Source organism: Myxine glutinosa, chromosome 10 (genome assembly GCF_964187855.1).
Source record: "Myxine glutinosa chromosome 10, kmMyxGlut1.1, whole genome shotgun sequence".
Lineage (NCBI taxonomy): Eukaryota > Metazoa > Chordata > Myxini > Myxiniformes > Myxinidae > Myxine > Myxine glutinosa.
Genome location: NC_136270.1, coordinates 50384098 through 50409979, shown reverse-complemented (window position 1 = coordinate 50409979; position 25882 = coordinate 50384098). Strand labels below are relative to the sequence as shown.

General features: G+C 46.2%; 2 protein-coding genes across 4 annotated transcripts in view; one reads left to right on the top strand and one right to left on the bottom strand.

Annotated features, from left to right (window-relative positions):
* The window catches only part of LOC137434523 (uncharacterized), a 319351-nt gene that overhangs the window by 181022 nt on the left and 112447 nt on the right, over window positions 1-25882 (top strand). The window lies entirely within an intron of this gene.
* Window positions 1-25882, bottom strand: part of LOC137434525 (chromobox protein homolog 3) — a 77338-nt gene that overhangs the window by 36048 nt on the left and 15408 nt on the right. Inside the window, exons 1-2 of one of the 3 annotated variants that reach the window (XM_078785634.1) lie at window positions 19971-20030; window positions 10312-10472 (exon numbers count right to left, since the gene is read on the bottom strand). In XM_078785634.1, coding sequence (XP_078641760.1) covers window positions 10312-10445 — 134 coding nt within the window. In that variant the 5' untranslated portion in view covers window positions 10446-10472; window positions 19971-20030. Of the gene's footprint in view, window positions 1-10311; window positions 10473-16268; window positions 16384-19970; window positions 20031-25882 lie in introns of those variants that run through there. The other 2 variants (XM_078785633.1, XM_078785636.1) reach the window with 2 other exon arrangements.

The window sequence follows — 25882 nt, the reverse complement described above, 5'->3', positions numbered from 1 at the left end:
TACATCTATGACGTCCGCCGATGTGGCCCGGGCGTTCATCGGCACTTGGGTTGCCCGTTTTGGCACCCTCTCGGACATCTCTTCAGACAAGGGGCCCCAGTTCACTTCAGAGCTCTGGGGTGCTGTTGCCCAGGGGTTGTAGGTAAAGCTCCATTGCACGACTGCATATCATCCCCAGGCTAATGGATTGTGTGAGAGGTTCCATCGCTCTATGAAAGCTGCTCTCAGGGCCAGCCTCCGGGATGACAGTTGGGCCGACAGACTCCCGTGGATAATGTTGGGCCTCAGGACAGCCCCTAAGGAAGACCTCCAGTCCTCATCTGCTGAGCTCGTCTATGGCCAGCCGCTGTGGGTTCCTGGGGAGTTCATTCCTGACGCCACAAGCCCCTGGTCCGCTGCCCGTCAGCGGTCGGTTCTCCGGGAGAATGCCAAGGTGTTTGCACCGGTGACCACATCTCAACATAGTTTGCCTCAGGCCCACGCCCCGCCAGATCTATGTACAGCGGAGTACGTCTTTGTTCGCCATGACGAACACCAGGGGCCGCTTCGGCCGCCTTATACCGGGCCTTTCCGCGTTCTGGAGGCCGAGAACAAGTCCTTCGTGGTCGACGGCAAACCGGACCACCTTTCGGTGGACCGCCTCAAGCCGGCTCACTTGGACCTGGACCAGCCCCCTCGGTTGGCCCAACCCCCACGGCGGGGCCATCCCCCGTCAGGTAAGCCCCCGGTTGGCCCGCCTACCGCCAAGCCGCTAACAGTCCCTGCTCGGGTCATTAGGGGTCGTTTCGGCCGGGTGGTTAAGGCCCCCCGAAAACTGACATTGCCCGTGCGAGTGAATTCTGAGGGGGGGGGGGGGGAGGGGCGCATGTGGGGGATACCCCATAGAGGCATAATTCACTGGCGCAGGACCAGTGGGTCTATTGACGGTATGGGCACGGCGTGTGCTCGGGTGTTGGAGCCGCGCTCCGGCGGAAGTCATGGGGGGTTATAAAAAGACATGAGTTCCGGTCGGGTTTTGAGTTCTGTGGAAATAAAGGAGCCTTGAACAAGTCAAGAAGTGTTTTACCTTCTCGTTGTCCGTAACTCCGACAATGGTACAGTACTATACATTGATCCTGTAATTGCTGTTGATATGTGTCTTTCTCTCCCTCAATCTCCCCTTCCCCATTTATTAAATCTGATTACATCAATTAACTTGTGTCAGCTGTTTCGCGGTTCATCATTTGGCTATTAATCCCAGGGAGGTTAAAAAGCACGATCATGCGAAATTGGTATTATTCGTACAAAGAAGGCTTTATAAAACTACTTCTCAATCACCCAAGCCAACGCTCAGGCTTGTATTCTATTTCCAAGGGTGATCCAGACAGAGCGCCAGATTCTCGTTGGAGCCATCTGTATGCCGAAAACCAAAGTAAAGATCAATTCGGCTTTCCCAGGATATGGTCTCTTTTGGCGACCAGTCGCTAAACTTTCACTCAGTGTCAAATACAAACAAAGCGATTGTTAAAATCATATCGAAAGCATACGCGTCACGGGTCTTCCAACAATACAGTACGTATAGGCCAATAATATACTGTACTAACGATCATTATTAAAGTAGTGTATTATTTCAGAACCCACGATGTTATCTCCCATGGCCAAGAAGGACTTTTATCGTTGAAGATAATAAATCGTACCCCAATGACGTATTAATACTATACTAATTGCCTATACACTGCCCAAACAAAGGGAGGGTTTTCCGTGGAACTCTGTTCTACCCCTGCTAGTCTCTTTAAAAACTAGAATGGCACTTTTCGGCGTTGACCAATATACCCCCGCCCACACTTGTACCAAGTTTGATTTATATCCCTTCAGCGTTCTCAAGTATCACATTTTTTACCTGGCATGACCTCTGACCTTTGACACTGAAATTTAATCAGTTTGTCTTTGCATCATAATATGTACTTATAACAAGTTTGGTCAAAATCCCATCACTGGTTCACAAGTTAGTGCAGCAACAGAATTTTTACCGAACATGACCTTTGACCTCTTGACCCCAAAATTCAATGAGTTCATTATCATCATAGTATATACTTGAAACAAGTTTGATTAAAATCCCCTCAGCTGTTCTCAAGTTATCGTGGTAAAAAAAAACCTATCACGGACTGATGGACAGCCAGAATGACAACCAAAAAACATAATGCCTCTGGCGACTTCGTCGGTGGAAGCATAAAAATGGTATTTTTTTGTTTTGTTTTGTATACAAGATCGAGGCTCGTGTAAGAGCTAACATTAATGACAAAAAACAAACGGACACATAAGACATAATAAAGGGAGCAGGAAACAAGATGGGGAGAGAGGGGGAAGCACACAAGTACAATATTTGAGAGCAGGGACATTGGGAGATCTGTGGGAGGGAGAGGGCTTTGGGGGAGGAGCTGTGGGAAGGAGGCTGGGGGTGGGAGAGGTAAAAAAAACACATGGACACGGCCATGACTTCCAGGTAAGAAGTCAGTATTTCAGAAAAGTGGATCTGGGGTGAATTAACGGGGGTAGAAAAGATCAAGGTTTTGGATGGGGAAAGATAAGAGATGGTGCTGAACAGCTGTTTTAAAGACCTGGAGGGAGGAGTGGGATTCAAGAGAGTGTGGGAGTTTGTTCCAGAGGCGGGAGAAAAGAGGAATGGAGGAGTGAAGGTGAGCAGAGAGTCTTGATTTTGGCAATTTCACCAGAAGAGGGTTGCTGGCAGATCTTGTGCGACCTGTAGGAGTATTTCGGGGGCAAAGAACAAACAGGGCTGGGGTGGGGGAGGGGGCTAGGCCAGAGAGGGGTCAGTAGAAGACAGAAAAGGCCCAAAGGCCCAAAGAGTTAGCTTCGTCGCAGGAGATTCCAATGATTCTGAAAGCTATGGTTTCAACAGCGTGAAGCCGAGCTATGAGTGAGGCAGGAGCACCAGCCCAGAGGGGAGAACAGTACTCCATTGAGCTGCGGATGAAAGCCTTGTATGTGGTGAGGAGCTCAGGTGTGCCAAGGAAGGACTTCGCACGATGGAGGATGCCCAGTCGGCGACTGGCTTTGGAGGCCAGCTTAGAAAAGTGGTTTTCCCAGGAAAGATCACGGCAGATTGTGAGACCCAAGAGCTTGAGTGACAGAACTTATTGGAGAAGATTGTTGAGAAAGTAGATGGGAGGGTTGTCCAGACGGTCTTTTTGGAGAGACATAGCGAGAGTGTGAGATTTATCAGGATTGAAAGACATGTTCCACTTGTTTGAACAGTCTGTGATTTTGTCCAGGTCTGCAGAGAGTGAGGAGGCTGCAGACTGCCGATCTGAGGGATGAGATATGGAGCGGCAGAGAGTAGAGTCATCAGCAAAGAGATAGAGAGGATTTTTCCAAAGAGTCGGAGAGATCATTGATGAAGACCAGAAAAAGCACAGGGCCCAGAACACTGCCTTGGGGAACTCCAGCCTGAACAGGAAGGGGAGTTGAGAGAAATCCATTCAGGACCACACGTTGACTACGACCAGAGAGGAAGTCCGCAAGACATGCGTGGAGATTTCCATGGATACCATAAGAGGAGAGTTTGGTGAGCGGAGCGGGGTGCCAGACCATATCGAAGGCACATGATATGTCAAAGGAGACAGCTCTAATTTCCTGTTTGACATTGAGGACCTCCATCCATTGTTGAGACAGCAGAAGCAGCATGTCTAGAGTAGAGTGACCTGGTCTGAATCCAAATTGATGATCAGAGATCAAGCCATTGGAGAAGAGGAAGGATTTGATATCCGAAGCAATGATGGATTCCATGACTTTGCTGATAATTGGGAGCAGGCTGATTGGTCTGTAGATGCAAGGATCTGTTTTTGCACATTTTTTGTGTAAAGCGGTTATGTTGGCTGATTTCCAAGCTGATGGCAGATGACCTTGAGCAAAACAGAGGATGAAGAGAACAGAGAGGGTGCGAAAGAGCAGCTGAGCAGGATTTTAGCACCTGTGGGCTGATGCCGTCTGGTCCAGTTGCAGAATCAGTCGAGGATTGACAGAAACTTCTCCACCTTATCAGGAGAGAAGGACACAAGAGTCCAGGAGCAGCTGGGTATGACTGGGTATGGTGGGTACAGAGAGGGATGGGTTTGGAACACAATATTTTGAGGGAAACACAGAGTTGAGGCATTCAGCTTTTTCACGTGCAGAGTCAGCTGTGTAGCCCTTTGAGGTAAAGGAGGGGAAGGAGGAGGAACAAACACCAGAAACAGATTTGACAAGACGCCACCAGGATTGGGAAGAGGGAGACAGGTTTGAGAGTTCACTCTTGAGAGTCGAGAGATATTGTTTCCTGGCTCTCCTGAGGGTGACACACACTTGTTCTGGGCTTTGTGAAAGGAAATGAGATTGCCTTCCATTGGATTTGCCTTCCATGAGGCGAAGGCAAGTTGGTTCAGGGCAACTGCCTCACCACAAGATTCCGTGTACCATGGATGGGAGGAAGGGTCTGACAACTGAAGACAAGATGGGATAAATCTGTACATGAGAGAGAGCAGTTTACTTTGGAAGAATTCCCAGGATGAGTTGATGTCAAAGGCAGTAGAGATGAGAGACCAGTCCAGATGATTGATGGCTGCTTGAAGACCATGACAGTTGGCCTGAGTGAAATGCCAGACTCGTCGACGCAGAGGTGGCTCTCTGAGAATGGCCAGAGAGATGTTCACTTTAACAAGCACATGATCAAAAGAACCGATTGGAGCAGAAAAAAAAGCAGCAGACATTTGCAGGGAAGTTTGTCATAACCAAGTCTAGAAGAGAAGATGCTCCGTTGACTGATATCCGGGTCGGGAAATTGACAGATTGTGTCAGACCCAGTGAGTCTCAGGAGTCCTTTGCGGAGGTGCCATGGCTGGTGAGAAATGTACCCCACACCCAGCCAGCTGGCATGATGACAGTTGAAACTAGAACGGGCACTCGGTAGAGCGCATACCTTCGCCGCAGCTACTTTTGTTGCCAAAATAAAAGACTACAAGATCTGTGTAGCAAAGCATTTTGGCATTAGTTTCATACAAATTGGACACAAATTGACCGCGCTATGGTAAAAAGACGATTTTGACCTTTTCATGACCTTGACCTTGACCTTTGACCCGATCGATTCCAAAATCTAATCAAATGGTTCCCGGATAATAACCTATCATCCCACCAAATTTCATGCGAATCGGTTGAATACTTTTTGAGTTATGCGAATAACATACACACACACACACAGACATACAAATAAATACACAGCGATCAAAACATAACCTTCCGCTTTTGCGAAGGTAATCACCACATATGAGGAAGAGATAGTTGGGATGAGTCGATAGAAGTTGGTCCATGTTATCAGACAGCGAGATGTAGATGGAGTCATCACTGTTTGGTGGACGGTACAACACACATATGAACGAAAGTTGGGAGCTAAGGGGTTAAAGCCCCAGATGTTTGAGGTCCATACCGTTAAGGAAGAGGAAGGGGGAGCTTCGGATACAGGACAGGGGAGGGGAGGGGTAGGGTAAGATGAGATGAGGAAGAGGAGGAGGAGGTAGGGAGAGCTGTTGATAGAGGTAGGGAGAGCTGTTGATAGTGTCAGAGATTTCAGAAGAGCTAAGAGAAAAGGAAGGATGAGGATGACAAAAGGTTTGATGGTGATTGGATGAGGGACAGTGAGGTGTTGTTTGAGGGGAGGAAGAGCGAGGAAGAAGGTTAGTGGAGATGGAGGTAAGAGTTGGAAGGGAGAGGAAGTGGGGATGAGGGGTGAGAGGGGAGAATTGGAGAAAAAGGAGGGTGGGGAGATTTGAAGGGGAGGGGGGAGGGCGGAGTTTTGAAATGGAGGGGTGAGGGGGGAATTTAGGAGGGGAGGGTGAAGGGGGGAGTTTGAGAGGGGAGGGGTGAAGGGGGAGTTTAGGAGGGGAGTGGTGTGGGGGGGAGTTTAGCAGGGGAGGGGCAAGGGGGGAGGAGATTTGAAAGGAATGGGTGAGGAGGGAGTTTAGGAGGGGAGGGGTGAGTTTGGATTTTAAAAAGTGTTGGACGATTAATGGAAAACAAACATTTTTTGCAAAATGAGTTCCTTGTGATTTTCAAGTCAGAGATACGTTTGAAAACGTTGGAGGAGGGGTGGAATGCAGGTGAGTTTAAGGAATGTCGGAAGGAAGAACTGTAAAAGATTGAATTTTTATTTGAAATGAAGAGATTTGGTGAGCAAATTGAAAAGAACTTTTTAAAGAAGAAGAAGAAAAGTGAGTTATAATATACAACAGAATACAACACTTCAGGGGAAAGTTTAAACATTTTTAAACTAAACCGTGAAAACTATCTGGGGAAATTCCCTAAATGAGGGCATGAAGGATTCCTAAGAGGGATTAAGGATTCCAGCACAGGTTCAGAAGCAGGAACGGAAGAATAGGAGATTGACAGCCAGGAGAGCAGAGAGCGAAGGAACAGGGAGGTGTATAAGCAAATGTGTTAGTGCGGGAGGAGAGGCCTACTTTTTTAATTCTTCGTCAATATGTTTTTTTGAAGGTTAGGTGAAAGTGGATCAGAGGAAGGAGGATAAAGTTGAAGAAGTATGGTGAGAACTGGAATTGGAAAGGTGTCGGCTGGAGAGGATTGAGTTATGAAGGAGGGAGAGAAATAAAACGGGTGGGAGGAAACCACTGAACTGAAAATATATAGAATGACCATTGCCATTCACACCACACAGGTGGAGATGTAGCTACCGGACGCCATCTTGGTTGGCACTCGATGCTGGGCGATGGTGATTTCCGTCATGCATTTGCACGTAATTCAGAGCAAAAAGCGATTGCGTTTTTTCACCTTTTGTGCGATCGTTTTTCAATAGGAAACCTATCACAGTTACTACAACACTTTCCTTTATCCTTTCCTTTTCACAAAAAAAAATTCGAGAACAAATAGGCTATTGTTAATTTGGGAGCGTGAAGAACTCGGGACATTTTCATGAAACCGTAACCGATTGGAGCAGTTTATTCCCGCACAAAATGGCATTTTAACAGTTGTCTGGCTTTTAAAATCTGGGACACGTTCAAAACAAACGAGATCCGCAAAGCGAGTCGGTCGAGTCGTGCTAACCAAGATGGCGACACGGCGGCTACACTTTTCACGGAGTATGAGCGTTCTATATATTTTCAATTCAGTGAGCGAAACACGTGGTCGAAGAACAAACGAACACAGGGAGAGAAGGAAATTAGATTTTTTTTTATTAAGACTTTAAACAAAGGATAATATGTTCGGGGAAGTACGAGGTGAAAAAAAAGACTTGAAAAAACAGTGAGAGAACGAAAGTAAATGGACCACAAACGACCGCCAAGAGGAGACAACAAAGCTTCGAGACCTGGAAAACCAGACTTGAAAAACGCGGCAGGAACCAACCGCCGATTATACACAGGTATGCACGATTTACACCGAGATCTAACTAGAAACACACAGTAGGCACTCACACCGTAAAATAAAAATAAAGTTTTGACAAAATACAAATGGGAAAAATTCATAACTTTGGTAGCGTGGAGAGCTTGGAAAAACACACGACCTCGCCGGCAAAACCGGAAACGGAAGCCCCAATATGTGATGTTTGAAAGTGATGGGTGGTATTGCTATCCTGTTTGAATGTGCCATCTTAACATACTGCATTTCGTCCAATCCTGCACCAATTATGTTAGACAGGACCATCCCCTTACCCCCCACTTTCCCTCAAGTTCCCCTACCAAATGAAAGTAAACTCCCCACCCCCCCCCCCCCCTCCCACTAGCAAATGCAAATCGAGAACACCCATTTCCCCCTCCTCTCTCGCCCATTCTCCTCACACCCATATGCTCCTTCTCTCTCCCCTCTCCTCTCTCCCTCTCTCCCCCTCTCTTGTTACTCCTGTCAGCGAAGCGACGCTTGTATTTGCTAATAAATAAATAACTAAACCTCTGTTACATGAACACGTGCATAAAAGACTCCTTTTCTGCAAAGTTTATCGCTAAAAATCTTGGGGATTATAAAGGATAGAAAATACGAGTACTTTAATATTAACCGAGGCAACTTCATTTAATAAACAATAGCTTTGGATATGTACATACAAGTTGGAGCTTACAGCAGTTGTAGCAGTGGTAAATGTACGTACATATCACGAAGCAGTGAAATGATAATTTGGGGAACGTTTACATAAAAACCAAGGAGAGAATCAAGCCGGAGAATTACCAAGACAGGGCTGGCTGTCTCAACTCAGTACGAGTCTCCAAAGTTAGTGTACACAACCCATTCCTCTCTGTCGCCACGTTACTCCCTCATCCCCAATGCATTCTAGATATTGGAACCTTTTCACCTCTGAGAAGATAAAATGAAAGTTCTGAAAAGCCTCGATGACAGACCCAGACAGCATTCTTAAATACAATAGTGTTGTTCTCACTTCTCACTCTGTGAAAGTGACTGGTTGAGAAGAGTGATGGAAGTTAATGTAGAAGGAAGTAGAGGACGGGGAAGACCGAGAAAGACTTGGCTAAAGATGGTGGAAGAAGAAATGCGGGCAAGGGGGTTAACAAGGAGAGATGCAGAAAATAGGGCAAAATGGAGAAGATTGTCATGGGGACCGCAAGGCTAACCCCCGCTCTAGCAGGGAACATGGCCTTAAAATGCATGTTGTTGTTTGTTTGTTGTCACTTCTTCTCTGTCTGCACTCTTCAGCCAGTCCTTTATCTTAGGCTGCCTACAGCCCGGTTTGGAAGACAACCAACATCACAACCATACACAAGGTTGCAACAACGGATCTTCTCAACAAAAGACCAGAAGACCTACTTGATAAACGTCATGGAACCAAACATTGCAGCTGACATGGTCTTTCCTCTTCTGAAACAGCCAAGTCTCCGATTGTCAGTCTGGATTCCATTCCGGTCACTCAAACTTAAGAAATGCAGTTGCTTCTCCCTCCACAGTGGAGGGAAGCCCCACATCATAATTTGGAGGTCACGGTTGTCTTATGGACAATCTAGGACATTCATAACAGTCTGGAGGAGAGCTCTGCGAACTAATCTTTCTGCCTTGAGCTAATCAACAGCTAGTTTGCATTTCAAGCCAAGCTTGCAGACATCCTCCAATCACACAGTCAGTACATATAGCCCTCATTGGAATCCTAACATCTCCCCTCCCAGCATATGCTGGACTTCCCCAAAGCAGTATCTTGGCTCACATGTAGTTAAATGACCAATCTGATGTCAGAGATAATAGTATTTTCCTTTTTTGCAGATGACTCCACTTTCTGCTGTGCTGTATCCCTATCCCAAGGTCAAAACAAAAGCAACTGGTTCCCTTTCTGCAGACATGCAAATAATCAGACGCTGATCTAACTGGAATATGTCATTCAATCCAAGCAAATCTCAAACGATCACCCTCTCTCTCCAGAAGGATAGACCCAGGAACTAACCCATACACTTATGCAATCAACCAGCGGAAGGGGTGCAGTCTCCTGAGTTGCCGGGCCTCATAATCAGTCACAACCTCTCTTGGGCAGACCATGTAATCAAAGCCGACTTCCAAGGCCACCGACAAACTGGGTCTCTTCCACTGTGCCAATTCCTTGGTAATTATAAACTTCTCAGGACGTACAAGGCCTTGTCCAGTGTCAAATGGAATACTGCTCTACCATTTGAAGTTTCCCTAGCCTGCTAACGAACACCTCTATTTATCTCTATCTCTCACGCAGTTGATTTGAAAGCCATCATGTCAATTCATCTCGTACAAAGATGCTGATGAACAAGACCTGCTGCTCTCATCAGACAGGTTGGTGGTCCATTTTCCATCGGATCTATTCTGGTCTTACTCTGCCTGCTCTTTCAAACCTCAAACCTTCCCCAGTTCATCCAGAAACACCTTGTTGGAAAACATTACGGCCCACCCCCACTCCTTTGTTCCCACTTGTGAAACGTAATTCCTGAGCCGGTGTAATCCAATGAACATGCCACTCCCCCCCCCCCCCCCCCTCCCAGGGCACAAGGCAGGTGGTGCGCCACCTGTGGTCTTTTTTTCCCCCATCCAACCTTTCTTTCTCACAGCTCACCAAATTCTTCCCCCCTTCCTTTCTCTAATCATTCATTCATTTCCTCGCTTGTTACATGTACCTGTGGACCCGATGCATGTACGTTGCCTTTTTCCCTTGCGTTACCTTTCTGCTCTTCCATGAGCCGAGACTTGGTATCCACAAAAAAAAGAAAAAACATTGCAGGTTACATTTGGTTTGTGACGCTCTGCAAAGCAGATATGTTCAAGCAGTTACATCAATGCAACAGATAAACAATGAACAATATGCTTGCTTACTTGTTGAATCCCTTCCATTTTAGGAAGTACTCCACCTTTCCTTTTTCCACCCTTCGATCTATAACCTTTTCTACAATGTATTCTTCCTCAGGCTTGCTTTCTTCCGAAGACTTCCGCTTTTGCTTCTTGCCCATCTTTAAATTTGCGTGCCTGTGGACCCTCTGCAAAAAAGGACAAATATTATTCAATACAAATGCACATGAACAAGTTTCATAGCATCATGTAAATTTTAAGTCCCAACAAGTAGACAAAACCATCAAGATTATAAAAGTCAAATGAGGTAGAACAGATAGATAATTCAGCCTGAATCACGTAAAACGTGCAGTACATGAGCTATGGAAAATAACGTGAGCATTACAAGAGTCCTCACATGTTAGTACATGTTTGAAAACTTTTTTTTCTCTTTTCCACCAAAATATTGTCACAAGACCAGTCCGGCACGAGTGGCGCAGCACAAAGCCGTGAAATGCAAAAGTGAAGTGCAAGCGGTCATGTGCCAAGGCACTCTCGTGGAAACGCCGCTGAGGATGGATGAAAGGTTGGAGGCCATCGACATTTCCTTTTCATAAAAACTGCGTTCGTATTGGGATCACACGCAATAATTCAGTGCATCAGTTGTGCTGAGGCACGAGCCGAAACTGGTATCCTAACAGTGCACCCAAATTAACCATGCACAGACAAAATAAAGTGAAACAAAGCAATGAGGAACATTTATTGAATAAAGAAAGAGAAGGCCAAGCTCGATAAAGAAAGAATGAAACACCAAATTAATCTGCTAATCTAATTTCCTACCCACGGACTATTCACCTACTCTATGCTATGCCTTACCCCGTGGGGACAACACAAGGAACATGGTTGGGGAAGGGGGTCAGAAAGAATAAAAAGAAGAAAGGTAAGAAGACCAGTCCCTCGCCAGACCCATGTTGGCCTATGCTCCTCCGGGTAGCTGCGACAGAGGCAGCAAACAGAAAATCCGTCACATGATGCAGCAAAGATATGGACACGCAAAGCACAGAGATGTCTGCAGGTTGGGTCTGCAATGCCGGGCGTGTATTCAGTTGCCAAGCAGCTAGCTAGCACTTGCCAAGCCAGCCGTTCCTTATCAGCAGTTTGGAATGGAGTGCTTGAGCCACCTGGCGAGTGCTCGACAAGAAACTCCCCTAAGATCTGAGCCTGGATCTCCGCTTCATGTCAACTCCCCGAAGATCTGAGCCTGGATCTCCGCTTCATGTCAACTCCCCTAAGATCTGAGCCTGGATCTCCGCTTCATGTCAACTCCCCTAAGAATTCCCCAATCTCCCAGCGCACTGATATTCAAACCGTTCTGCTATGCGACGGCCATACCCCGCCTGAATGGCCGACAACAGGAGCCCAAGCCGAGTTTGAATGTCATTGGCTGCCAGTGATAAAACATTTGGCACGTTTGCCCCTGCATGCATCGGAGCCTTGAAACACATTGGTCCTCATGCCGACCAAGGCAAACAATGAGTATATGCTCAGGTGGGGGTGTCAGGGGGAGGCACACGTGGTCACGGTGGGGAAGAAGGTAGGTGGTTCTGGTCCACGCACCGGCCCTGGCAAATTTCCCATCAACAATAATACAAAAACCACCTATCCAAACACATATTTAATGATCTCAATAATATCCTATTGGCATTAACCGTTTATCATCCATAGAGTCCGTTTTCTTATGATATTAACAAAAGGGAGAATTGCTTTCCCCTACCAAGTGCTTTCCCCATTGCCACGACCAAGTTTCAGTTCAATAATAACCCCATGTCCATACATGAAGCAAAAACATGCGTACGGCTTATGAACATGTATAAAACATTGTGGGTATATACCTGGGATCATTCCAAGCGCACTAGGCCATGCACTAACACAAAGGCCAAGGCCTGCCAAGACCAATCATGCATTTTGTTTTCTGAAATTATGGGACGCTCATCCATGGGATTGCCGTTTAACATCCATCCGAGGGATGGCACACACATTGATGAACGACACCACCTGTGTAACCCCAAGTGACAGTTCATAGCTCTGGATCAGGACTCAAACTCTTGCTAGACAGCTGCTCGTCAGCCCAATCACACAACTCAACTCAAGTCAAAACACCACTTTGTTATGCTGTTCACATCAGCAAAATAAATTAAGGTTTTGTGTGCAATTCCGGTTTTAGCCAGATGTTTTTCACGAGTAAACACTTCCCTTTATTTTCCCGAAACACTTCCCGAGTAAACACATTTGGGCGGTGCAGAATGCCGCGTTTGGAGCTGAATAAAATATATAAAAATAACCTGATGTACATACATGAAGCAGCCTGGTACAACACCAAGGGCTGAGGCCTGCCAATCTGTGCTGCTTCATAAAATGGCGAGCATGATTTTAATTGGGGTGGAGTCAGGCCAGCTGTCCAACCAATGGGTGTAAAGCAGTGGGGTGGAGTCAGAGCAGCTGAAAACTGACCCATGTATAATATGTGATATTTTCCAAGTCAAAAAAGGGCATAATTCCATTAAAATTTTGGGAAGCACCCCAAAACTCAAACTTGTTCTATAACTTATCATAAAGCTATGTACCAAGTTTCAGTTGAATATGTTAAAGGGGATGAGGTAAAAAGTCTAGAAAACCATAGGTGGGACAGACAGATGGACGAACACAGACAGACGGAGAGTAAAACTATAGTCCCCGCCGGGTAGGGCAATAACAAGCAAACAGTGAGGATTGCTTTGCAATACATGTCCCCTACTGCTCCCAATGAATGTTATTGTTCCAGTCAGCAACTCTGAGCCATATACAGTCGGACAAATTGTTTTAGGTATTAGAGAGGGGAGTGAGGGGTAGAGAGGAGAGTGGGAGGCAGAGAGGAGAGTGAGAGGTAGAGAGGAGAGTGAGAGGTAGAGAGGAGAGTGGGAGGTAGAGAGGAGAGTGGGAGGTAGAGAGGAGAGTGGGAGGTAGAGAGGAGAGTGAGGGGTAGAGAGGAGAGTGGGAGGTAGAGAGGAGGGTGAGAGGTAGAGAGGAGAGTGGGAGGTAGAGAGGAGAGTGAGAGGTAGAGAGGAGAGTGAGGAGTAGAGAGGAGAGGAGAGTGAGGGGTAGAGAGGCGAGTGAGGGGTATAGAGGAGAGTGAGGAGTGTAAGGGGTAGAGAGGAGAGTGAGGATCAGAGAGGACAGTGAGGATCAGAGAAGAGCGTGAGGGTCAGAGAGGAGAGTGAGGGTCAGAGAGGAGAGTGAGGGTCAGAGAGGAGAGTGAGGGTCAGAGAGGAGAGTGAGGGTCAGAGAGGAGAGTGAGGGTCAGAGAGGAAGTAAAGAGGGGAGAGGAGAGTGAGGAGGCGGAACAATTCTCTCAGGCATATTAGTGTCTCTAAGAGGTAGTCCAATTAATCTGGAAATAGCTTCATGGTGAGACACTTCCCTGGACTTCAATAAAATGCTGCCAATAGATTTGAGCTTTTGTTTTACTCTGTGCGCTTCCTTACATGCATTTCACACAAGTTCTGACATTGATCTCTCAGGTTTGCACATGTAGCATGTTATGAATGCTACACATGCCCAAAATGTCGGTAATATATCAGATATCCATATTTGCCCTGAGAGCTTTCAATATGACTGGGTTGGAAGAATTAACGCTGGCCCCTGCTGGTTTGCGTTTCAGTACGATTGTCGTTTTCTTCAAGGAAATTTGTAGGGCCTCTTCATAATCATGGTCAGAAACATTGGCCGTTTTTAGCAAATCTGAAAATTTAACATCAGTGCCTGTTTGTTCCATGGCTTCCATTGCAGATTTCATGATATTTCTGAAATGATCAGTTTGTTTCTTCGCAAGTTCATCAGTTGGGACATGAGAAATGGTAGTCGTGTCCAGTTTTGTTTGGTTTGCTAACATGTGCATTTGCATTTCATTCCAATATTGTGGTGCCCGTTGCACTTTTTTGAATGAAGCAAAAATCTCATCTTTCGTCACTCACTGAAGCCTCTCTGGATGATGCACTGTCCTACAGTTACATGTGACTGTCTTTCTTCAATGATATAGTTATACTCGCATTCGCAGAGGTTGATTCAATCCAATGAAGACACCAAAACGTATATTCAGCACTCTCTGCAAAAGGGAAGTCACTTGATAACAGTCTGGCATTCACATACTTCTTTGGACTGATTGATAGCCTGGTGTTGGCTTAGCGGTTAGGGTGCCGGCTTGGGATCCTAGGATCCTGGGTTCGAATCCCGGTCGATCGCTGAATTAACGCCAGGGGGCCTGTCATCCTTCCGAGGTCGGCAAATTGAGTACCAGCTTGCTGGGATGAATGATCCCGGTGTGTACCCCGGTTTAGAATAGGTACACCGTATCCCTGCGCATCGTAAGAGGCGACCAAGGGTTGGTGTCAGGAAGGGCATCCGGCCATAAAAACATTGCCTCAAACAGGGAACCATGATTGTCATGGGGCCCGCAAGGCTAACCCCCGCTCTAGCGGGGAAAATGGCCTTAAAACGATCATTCATTCATTCATTCATTCATTTCTACCGATTGGTGTGCATCTGCTTTCATATGTGTGTAATCCATCCAAAAATAAAGTGGGAAATGCTAAGGTTCCCAGATTTTCTGAGGAAATACAGATGTTGGTATTTGCCCTTCTGCAAGTGCGACATCAAGAACTTTATCACTTATGAGTTATGACACTTGTTCCTTGCTCTGGATAAATAAAGGTGACAGAGTTCAGTGAACGTTTGTAATTCAAGTCCTCAGCAACGTCTTCAGGAATACATTTCTCGACCTCGTCTTCTGAGTCTCTTGCTTCTTCATCTACAGTGCACCGATTACGTGAAGCTTTCACTTCTTCGTCGTCAACCAGGGACTCCGGCCGATTATCGCTAGGGCAAGTCTCAGTTTGATGAAGATGCATCCGCAGATGTCTGCATGCATGCTGATGCCCATAACTGCTATCATGGCGTTCACCGTTTTGTATCCAACTCCCATTATGAGAAGTAGCTGCAAAATGGTTGTTGATGTACTTCAGACATTGAAATGCATCATTTAGTGGTGGATGAATTATTTGAACGAAGTCAATTTGTCAGATAACCAAGTGTCTTTTCAGGTTCAACGAAATGATCTGAGCCTCTGGAGTTTGCCGTGGAAGTGATGCTGCCAGATATTTGCCGGAACTAGCACGACTCGTCCCTTTCAAGCCTTGCTGAGCACCTTTCGGGAGAGAGAATTTTCATAAAAGGAATACGAGTTGCTTTTCTAGACTGCACAAAGATTCCACTCTGAGGGTATTGCACTCAATTTCAAATTATTAGCAGCAGCTTGTGTGGGGATTTCCTTTTGCTGAGAGCATTGACACATGTCAGACAAATCCATGGACTTTCCTTGTTGGAATCAAGTATCAGATCAATTATCCAAGAAACTGTTTGAATAATTCTGCCTGCAGTGTGTTTCACAGAAGATCGATAGAAAGCGCTCTTCAGTTAACATGTCATGTAAATTTAAATTACATTAATAAAATTCCTTCAGACTTGTGGGGCTTGTTCTGAAAACTCTTTCTCCCGCCTCTGGAACAAACTCCCTCACTCTCTTCAATCCCACTCCTCCCTCCGGGTCTTTAAAACAGCTGTTCACCACCATCTCTTATCTTCCCCAATCCAAAACCTTGATCTTTTCTACCCCCGCTAATTCACCCCAGATACACTTTTTCGAAATTCCAACTTCTTTCCTGCAAGTCCTTGCAGTGTCCATATGTTTTATACCTCTCCCACCTCCCACCAAGCCCTCTCCCTCCCACAGATCTCTCGATGTCCCTGCTCTCAAATGTTGTTTGTGTCCTTCCCCCTCTATCCCCATCTTGTCTACCGCTCCCCTTATTTTGTGTTTTATGTCTCGGTTTGACTTTTTGTGTGATTAATGTTAGCTCTTTCACGAGCCTCGATCTTGTATACAAAAAAATAATAATAATAAATAAACTCACATCTAAATATTTCGTCTTTCTCCTCTTGTCAAGTGACAGTTTCTGGGCAAGCGTCTTCTTCTTCAAACGTGGCATGGCTATTTGAAAACAGAGGTAAGTTCAAATCATGAAACTTTCCGCAGGGAAATTTCAGCACAAGTTTGAACTTGCCAGAGAGGAACATGCAGTATACTAGAGGGGCGTGGGGGTATACTAGGGGCGGGAAAGCCCGTCAAAATGCCGGGCACATAAAACTCAACACAACACGGAGGACTGCCGTACACACAACTTTATGGACTGTGTTCGATGAATTATTTGCAATATATAATACAGTCCAGGAAATGAGACTTTCCCTGTGGAGGATTCGTGGTGACAGGAGCAATTAGTCAACGAAATACACAGTCACACATGCACACGCACATACATACACATTCCCACACATTACCTCTGGCCTAAGACCAAAATTACGAACAAAAAAATCCATGGGATCGATCGTGCATTTTGTTTTCTAAAATTGTGGGATGCTCATCCATGGGACGCCCGTTTAACATCCACCTGAGGGATGGCACACACATTGATGAATCGCACTACCTGTGAAAACCCCGGGTGACAGTACGTAGCTGGATAGGGATTCGAAATGCTGAGAGGCGAGTGTGCATAACTGTAGGCCATCTCAGTCAGCCCAATCACGCAACTCAACTCAGCACACCACTTTATTATGCCATACGCAGACACCCTTTAATTATGGTATTTACACGAGTTAAATAAATGAAGGTTTTTGTGCGTAATTTCGGTTTTAAGACGGACATTTCGCACGAATAACCACATCGCTTTATTTGGGCAGTGTTTAATGCCACAGATAGCTACCGTACTCAGTCCCAAAAATAATAATAATAATAATAATAATTACCCGATGTACAGCGCATGAAGCAAAGCATGTGCAACTTACTGCTTATGTGCATATATTATACCTCATGGTTATATACCTGGGATCAATCCAATTGCACTGGGCCATGGACCAACACCCATGCCTAAGGCCTGCAGATCTGTGCTGCTTCATCAAATGGCGGCACATCATTTTGATTGGAGAGGAGAAAGGCTAGCTGTCCAGGCAATGGGAGTAAAGCAGTAGGGTGGAGTCAGACCAGCTGTCAAGCCAATGGGAGTAAAGCAGTGGGGTGGAGTCAGGCCAGCTGTCAAGCCAATGGGAGTAAAGCAGTGGGGTGGAGTCAGGCCAGCTGTCCAGCCAATGGAAGTAAAGCAGTGGGGTGGAGTTAGACCAGCTGTCCAGCCAATGGAAGTAAAGCAGTCCTTCGATGGTCAGTCCACCGATTTACTAATACATAGTCCAAACAGTACAGCTATTTAGATAAAGATAATATAATATGATGGAGGTTCGTTTTACACAAAGGATATTTTTTAAACCTTTATAATAATACAGCCATGTACCAAGTTTATATTCAATATGTTAAAGTGTATGGGGAAAAAGTCTAAAAAACCACAGGTTGGACGGACAGAGTTTAAATTGCATGTCCTGGCAATAATTTTAAATGTCCTGGCATCAAGTCCTTGTATTAAAAATTCATTTGAGATCCAAAATAAAAGTATATTTTTACTTGCATACCACAAACCAGCCTCGCTGATCTGTGCAAGATATCCATGGTGTAAAATAAAATGAAATTCTAACCCAAGGACTGTGATGCCGGTATATTTAACATTATGCAATTTAAACGCAACGTCTATCTTCGCAAGATAATACAGAATACCGTATCATCGTTCAAGTTTAAACTCTAAATTGTTGAAACGACGACTATTTCTGGGATCAAGATGTGCTTTGAGAATCACACAAGATCAAAGCCAAAATTTTTTTAAAATGGTTCGTTTTCAACAAAAAGAAACACAACACGCATGGCAAAAGAGTGAGCTACCGTTTTGGAAAGGTTTGCAGTATTTTGACATGTAAGCATTTTTAATGAAACTGTAATGATGTGCATTTGTGTTCGTAAATTTTTTTATAATTTACCCTTATGAATCACGGAACGCTGGGAACCGATGCCCCTTTTTCCCCCATTGAAACGTTGTCCCGGCATTCGCGGCATTTTTCAGTAAGACATCCCCCGTGAATGTCGGGATCCGACAGTACTGCAATAGGATCGATAATATGGGTTTCGCACTTGGAATCAAGTGTTCAGACACCAACACTTGCCAAACCTAAACTTTTACCGTTCACACCACACTCAACGAACCAGGATGTTCACATTTTAAAGGCACACGGAAATAACTTTGACGATTTTGCAATATTTACTGTTGTCAAGCCCGATACAAATTAATATACTACTACTCCAACTACTACAACTACATCGGTCCCAGTTATTCCCACCTTCTTTGGGGTTGGCCGGGGAATGTTTATGGCCACAGTCTTTCATAACCAAGCTGACCATGCACGGCATTTGGATGAAGTGGATCGGGCAGGAATTTGTAAATTATCCAGGGTACCGGCGATAATAACAGGGAACACTCCTCACGAACGACATCACAGCATCTTTAATGTCAGCAGACGGGACACCCAGCTCAACGTCCATCCGAGGGAGATGTGACACCTTACTTGTGAAGCACTAGTCGGATCAGGAATTGAACACAGGCTAGAAAGGTGAAAGGTGAGCACGCTACCTCTACACCATCTTGCGAGCCTCCGATTAGCAAACACCCAAATTAAATAATTTCAGATTTATGAAGTTCATCTCAATGATCTGCAAGTGCATTATCAGGTGGGCATTCAATTATGGCCATCCACATCATGGACATGCTGGCGGCGGTTCGTGTGCAGCCTGTGGCTCTTGGTTGCATCATTTTCTGGGGGCATGGCTGCCGCTAATGCAATGCCCCCCCCATCACCGGTCATCTGGTACTCATTTTGCAGACCTCAGAAAGATGACAGGCTGAGTCAACCCACCTGGTGTTAATTCAACGTCATGACAGGAGCTCAGACTCAGGACCCCCAAGGACTCAAGCCAGTTACCATAAACCGTTAAGACAACAGTAGGCTTATGGACATGCTGACAAAATACCATAAAATCGAGTGATCATTGTGGTTGGGGATTTTAATTGGTAAAATCCACACAATAGGGGGATTCCATTGTTATCATTATCATTCAAATTTAACAGAACCTCCTTATATTATATAGTTATGCGTTGTATATAAACTTAACAAACCTACCGGGACAAACTTAGTTATGAGTATGACAGTGGAGTTTGTGCTAAAGCCTAAACTACCCATGGTAGAGCGAGTGATACTTAAACAAAGCCAAGGACTTGCAGCTCAGATTGCGAGATGACTCTCCGACGGACAACAATGGAGACACACCCATTGATCAAGTCAGGGTCGCTATTGATTTAAATTGCAATTAACAATTCGACCAATCATAACGTCACCTTTTAAACAACGGTTTACCCATCGGCATGCTTCGATGAAATAATAAATAACGTAAAAGAAATCCACGCTCGATGTATATTATAACGATACGAATTGGGTGACGCATTATCCTCAGAAATACAAAAGAATTACGTTATACGTTACGATTCGGCATGACATTAAAGTTTAATGAAGTGCGGTACATGGATAATTATTCACAATGACAAAATCATTATGCAATGCACAGCAAAAGGTTTAAAGCCTTGACAAAAAGCATAAATAAAAAGCATTATGATTGTATTTCCACTCACCAGAGGATAATTTACCGTTACGACGTCACTTCCGTCTGAAACACCAACCGTCTTTAACTCCTGAAGGGATACAGGTCGATATACATTTATTCTTAAATATTTTGTTACACAACATTTTTCTTATGAATCACTTCATGGAGAGAAGAACTGTATGCAGGACGGTTCGAAGTTTGACGAACAAACGAAAGTGGAGAAATAACGCATGACAAATACCGCCTGTTACACCGCACATTATTGTTGTCCACGCAATGGACTCAGAAAATTGATTGATAACGATGGATTGGATATAATGATGGATTGAGGATAAAAGGAAAAAGGTTAGCATCGCTTTTCTTATTGGTTCACTGAATAAACAGAAAACAGCTATATGGGGACGCCATGGCGGTTATTGACGAGGAAACGGCTTTCCTATTAATATTACCAGCAGAGTACCCGACCCGCCCTACGGCCTACGGGCGATCTTGCTCAAAGTGTGCAACACATTTTTCTGCCATCGGATATTTTCTGCTGATACAACAACCTTGACTTGGATTTCTTGCTGGTTTCCTTTGGTAATATTCCTCTTGCTGATTTCTGTTCAATGTAGGAGGTGTCCTTGGTTTTTGAGGCATCTCAATTTTCCAGAAACAAGACCAAAAGTCTAACACTAACAGCGGCGTAGCCTGACTTGTAAAATATTATAAACCACAAACACATATTATTAGCTTTTCAAACCGTCACTAAAGCTGCTTATAACATTAAACAAAGAAATTTAGAGGAATCTCGGCATCCATGAGGTAGTTTCTTACTGACAGAACTGAGCGAAGATCTACTGTAATCTATATAAACCACAACGGTTGGAGGTGTGCTCATTTACCAAGCTGCTAGCTAGCGCTTGCCAAGCCAGCCGTTCCTTAACGGTTTTGAATGGAGTGCTTGCTCGAATGCTTAAACCACTTGGCGATCTCTCCACAATAACCTTGGTAAATGAACACACACACACCCAATGTTATTGAGACCTGACCATAGATCGACTGTGATCTTTATACCCCAAAGAGGAATGACCCTTTCTGCTGCTCCCGTAATAAGCCGGTGTAGGCCTAGGGCCTACTTATAAATTCAAATGTCGGTCGGTGGAGCAGCCGTCCTAATGACATCATCTATCTATAATTCCAGCAATCTCTGTGTGTATGTTTGTATGTTTGTATGTTTGTATGTTTGTATGTATGTTTGTCTGTGACCGCTGTTTCTCGACAACTACCGGTCTGATATACTTGAAACTTGCCAGGTATATTGCTGGGGACCCGAGGATGTGCCTTTTCAAGGTTTTAAATTAATCGCAGAAGTAGTTACCGAGCTATGTCCAAAAAACGATTCAACCAATCAGAGAGCAGCGAGCTATCACGTGTGCCGAACGTGGCGAACAGACTCTGCCTCGGATGGCACATTTGAGAGCGTATTCATTTATTTCCCGTCGGCAAACTATGTTGCCGTTAAACTATGTTTTAAAACTAATTAAAACTAATTTGCGATTCATCGTAACTGCGATTTGCGACCTTCCGGACAGTCAAATGAGGACGTCACTTCCGGACTTACGTAGCGGCTAGCGGGCGCCATTTGGAGGAGCTGGGAGGACTCAGTCGTGATAGAGTGAGCCTGAGTGAGTATATCAAGACAAGAACAAGATCTAGAAGGAGGTATGTACGGTGCGATTCATATAATATATTGTTTAGTTATCGTCGATGAGGAATTTGGGGGCCCGATTAACTGCAGCGCCATCCGAGCTGCGGCGTCGGGACGATACATTCATTGTACGGTAACATCACGCACTTACGGGCACGTCCTATATATATAGTACGGGCATGCCCTAGTAGACATAATGACATCATAGACGTAATGACGTAACGGACACAAAACTTCCGCTTCTTTAATAGCCGGCGAAGCCGGTGTTGTCAATAAACGAGTACGTATTATGTTGAAAACCTGATTATGCCTTGGCTCGAGAATCCGAAGCGCAGTGGGCGCAGCCATCTTGCGGAGGCGGAAGTATGCATAACACATTTTAAACGTTCATTGGGAGTTTCTTTCACCCGTCGTCGTTTGATTCACAATCTTATGCACCTCCGATGTGTTAATAAAATAATTTAAGACCAACATCGCCCCACACGGGCCTGGTTATCTTCAATAAAACGCGTCACCAAACACCGGACCCAATGAGAGTCGAGCATTTGCAAAAATATTTCTAAAATGAAAGCGCTCACTGGATGGAGTGCTGGAGACAGCCATCGACCGGATGCGGAAGTTTGCATAAAACAATTGCGAAAAAGTTCAATAGGAGTTTGTTTCACCCGTCGTTCTTTGATTCATAATCTAATGAAACCTCTCATTAGTAATTAAAATACGTTAAGACCAACCTCGTTATCTTCAACGAAAATCGTCATCAAAGACCAGAACCAATGAGATTCGAGCATTTGAAAAAATATTTTTTTACAAGCTTATTACGCGTTTCGGACGGTGAAAACGGCGTCAAATATTCTCACATTGACGAAAAATTATTTTTTAGAAATCTCGCGGCCGTATGTGTTACGGATCCCGGATTTAGGTGAATTACTATTCATGTCATTGCTTATTAATGTTTATTCTATTAAAGGTTGTTGTGGTTAAATGGTTAGAGAGGCTCCGGATAACAGGAGACCGGAAACGGGATAGTGAACCGGAAGGAGAAGAAAAAGACACGAGGTCTGGGAGAAAGCGGCCATCTTCTGCTCCTCGCCCAGCTCCGACGCGAGCGGGGTCGATATTGATTAGCGTTGGGAACGCTGAGTTTGAAAAGCCCGTCTGGCGAGAGGAGTTACCTGCGCGGGGTGATTGCCTGTTACGTGTCAGGTTGCCGTGGCTTCCTGGAAGGAACCAAGCGTCCGGCACTGTTCGCCTCGACGCCTCCGAGGGCGTGTACGGATCGCACCTTGGGCCTCGCGCGCTTTGCGAGCCGCGCTTTGCTTTGCCCGCTTTGCTTTGCAAGGAGGTGTGCGCTGCAGCAGCTGTTCCCGGTACGCGACGTGCACGTTTGGAGCACGTCAGCCAGGGGTCCGTTCAACCGCCCGTGTGCGGAGAAGTCGACCTTCACCTTGGTCTGGTGGGGCCCAGAGACATTGTGAGGGACAGTGACTATTGAGGGGTCGTGAGTGGGGAAAGGGGGGAAATATATGAGATGGCCATCTTAGTAATATTGCTGATTGATTGTTGATTGTTGTTGATGGATTGAGAATATATTATTCATTGATCCGGATCCTTGGTGTGGGGTTGCTTATTGACCTGAATTGTTTGTGTCTTTCCTATTGATTGCATTACGAACGCGTATAGATCATATATCTTTCTGGCGGGGTCCTCCCACGGTCCGGGGGTCACCAAGACCAGGTAGTTACCGGGAGGACCACGTAACATATGGGATAGTTTTTCACGGCCAGAAATACGGTATAAGCAGTTTACATATTTAGTTTAGAAATACGGATAGTTTTTCACGGCCGGAAATATCCCAAGTTGAGACGTAATTCACCGAATTAATCACTGCAAGCTAACTTCTTCTGGTGGACGAAGCCGCCGTGTCCGGAGAGTCAGAGAACCAGCCCTGGCGCCTGACAGCAACTGAAGTTAGAAGACTACACACTTACTGTGAAAACGTATGTTAAGCCCAGTTAAAAATAGGCCTTAAGATCGCACATCGTATAGTTACTTCCTTAAGCTTCTTGTGACATTTATTGTATGCAGGTATTGCCATTGGGGAGGACTGTCTGCTCTTCTCTTTTACCAAGTCTTACCAGGTACGGTACCTACCACACCTACCTACTACCAACTACCTACCTACCTACTACCAACTACCTACCTACCTACTACCAACTACCTAACCTACTGATGCCATGGTGATGGGTAAAATAGTGGCAAGAGGTTTTGGCTTCGCCGGCTCATTGCGGCTTTGCAGTCGGTACTAGTATGGAGAACATTATATATTTTAACTTCCAGTGCGTTTGCAGTCACTACGAAGGGATTAGTGTTATGATTAGATTTACTATTGTAGCGGTTCCCGCTGAATGTACACAATCGCCTTGCACCTGCCAGGACGCGGCCAGGGCGCGATCGCCATGCCGGGCTCGTCCGAAAGGGCCCAGACGCGCCTCTCCTGGGCATGCCCGGACTCGCTGTTCCCGGGCACGCCCGAACCTCCCGGGCACGCCCGGTCTCGTCTTTCCCGGGCATGCCCGCTCTCGCCTTTCCAGGGCTCGCCCAGAGCGCCCGGGCACGCCCAGCCTCGACTTGCCAGGCCGCGTCCAGGACGCCCGGGCATGTCCAGACTCGCCTTTCCAGGGCTCGCCCAGAGCGTCCGGGCATGCCCGCTCTCGCCTTTCCAGGGCTCGCCCAGAGCGCTCGGGCACGCCCAGCCTCGACTTGCCAGGCCGCGTCCAGGACGCCCGGGCATGTCCAGACTCGCCTTTCCAGGACTCGCCCTTGACACCCGGGCATGCCCAGTCTCTGTTTTCCCGGGCAAACGCCCGGGCATAAATGTGTATATATATTGCTGCCCGATAAACGGGCTTTTCAGAATACCTGAGCTGTTTTGTTTCAATAAAGCAACTCGGACGAATTCCGTCTTTGGTCGCGTCAATTCTTTCGACTCGCGTTGGAGCGCAGCTCCTTCACTATAATATTAACTTTACGTTATCATTATTTCGAAAATGATATTAGTATCAAAAAACCGAGACTAATTCCTCACACTCGTCGGTTATTAATATTAGTGTCGAACACCGCGCATCATTGATCATGAACCATACACCGCTTCAATCCGTTAACGACATTGGGATTAAAGTATTATGGTTATATTTACTATATTATTATTAAAGTATTATGGTTATATTTACTATATTATTATTATTATTACGAAAACGATACTACTGAAACGATACACTTGTGGGAGCTGTGCTCGCACGATAAAATCGGACAAAATGGACGACGCCAGGAATGAAGTTTCTCTGAGCTATTTATTCCAAGCTCACTCAAACGAACTCAAAAGCACTGAATCAGCCCAGCGAACGGGCGGCAATATATATCAGAAACTCAACAAACAAAAGCCACGCCTCAGGCGGGGCGTGGTATGCAAATAGATAAGCCACACGTCTCAACGGGGCGTGGTATGCAAGGCAAACGTTCGCCCGGTAAAGGCAAGTCTGAACACGCCCGGGGGAGTCCGGACACGTGACCGCTCGCCGGTTGCATCATCGGCCGGTGCAAGGTAATTGTGTCATGCTACCGGTAACCGCTACATGCGCCCCCCCAGAATAAACATGCACCGGGAGAGTCAGTTTGAGGGGGGTCTTGATGACCCGGCCGAAACGACCCCTGGCGATTCGTGTGGGGGTGGTAGGTGGCGTGGCGGTGGATGGTCGGGCGGGGGGCCTGGTTGACGGGGGACGGCCCCGTCGTGGAGGAAGGGCCAACCGTGGAGGTTGGTCGAGGTCCAAATGGGCCGGCTTGAGGCGGTCCACGGAGATGCGGTCCGGCTTGCCGCCGATGTCGATGGTGAACGACTTGTCGTCCCTCTTCAGGACCCGGAAAGGTCCATCGTACGGCGGCCAGAGCGGTCCCCGGTGTGCCTCGTGCCGGATAAAAACGTACTCCGCAGTGCGAAGTGCTGGGGGGACGTGGGGTTGGGGGCAGCCGTGGTGGGACGTGGGCACGGGGGCAAATCTCCTGGCGGCCTCCTGGAGGACCGAGCGTTGGTGAGCCGCGGACCAGGGGCCGGTGGCATCAGGGATGAATTCGCCCGGCACGCGCAGTGGCTGACCGTAGACCAGCTCGGCGGTGGAAGCCTGGAGGTCCTCTTTAGGGGCCGTTCGGAGGCCCAATAGGACCCACGGGAGCCTGTCGGCCCAACCGTCGTC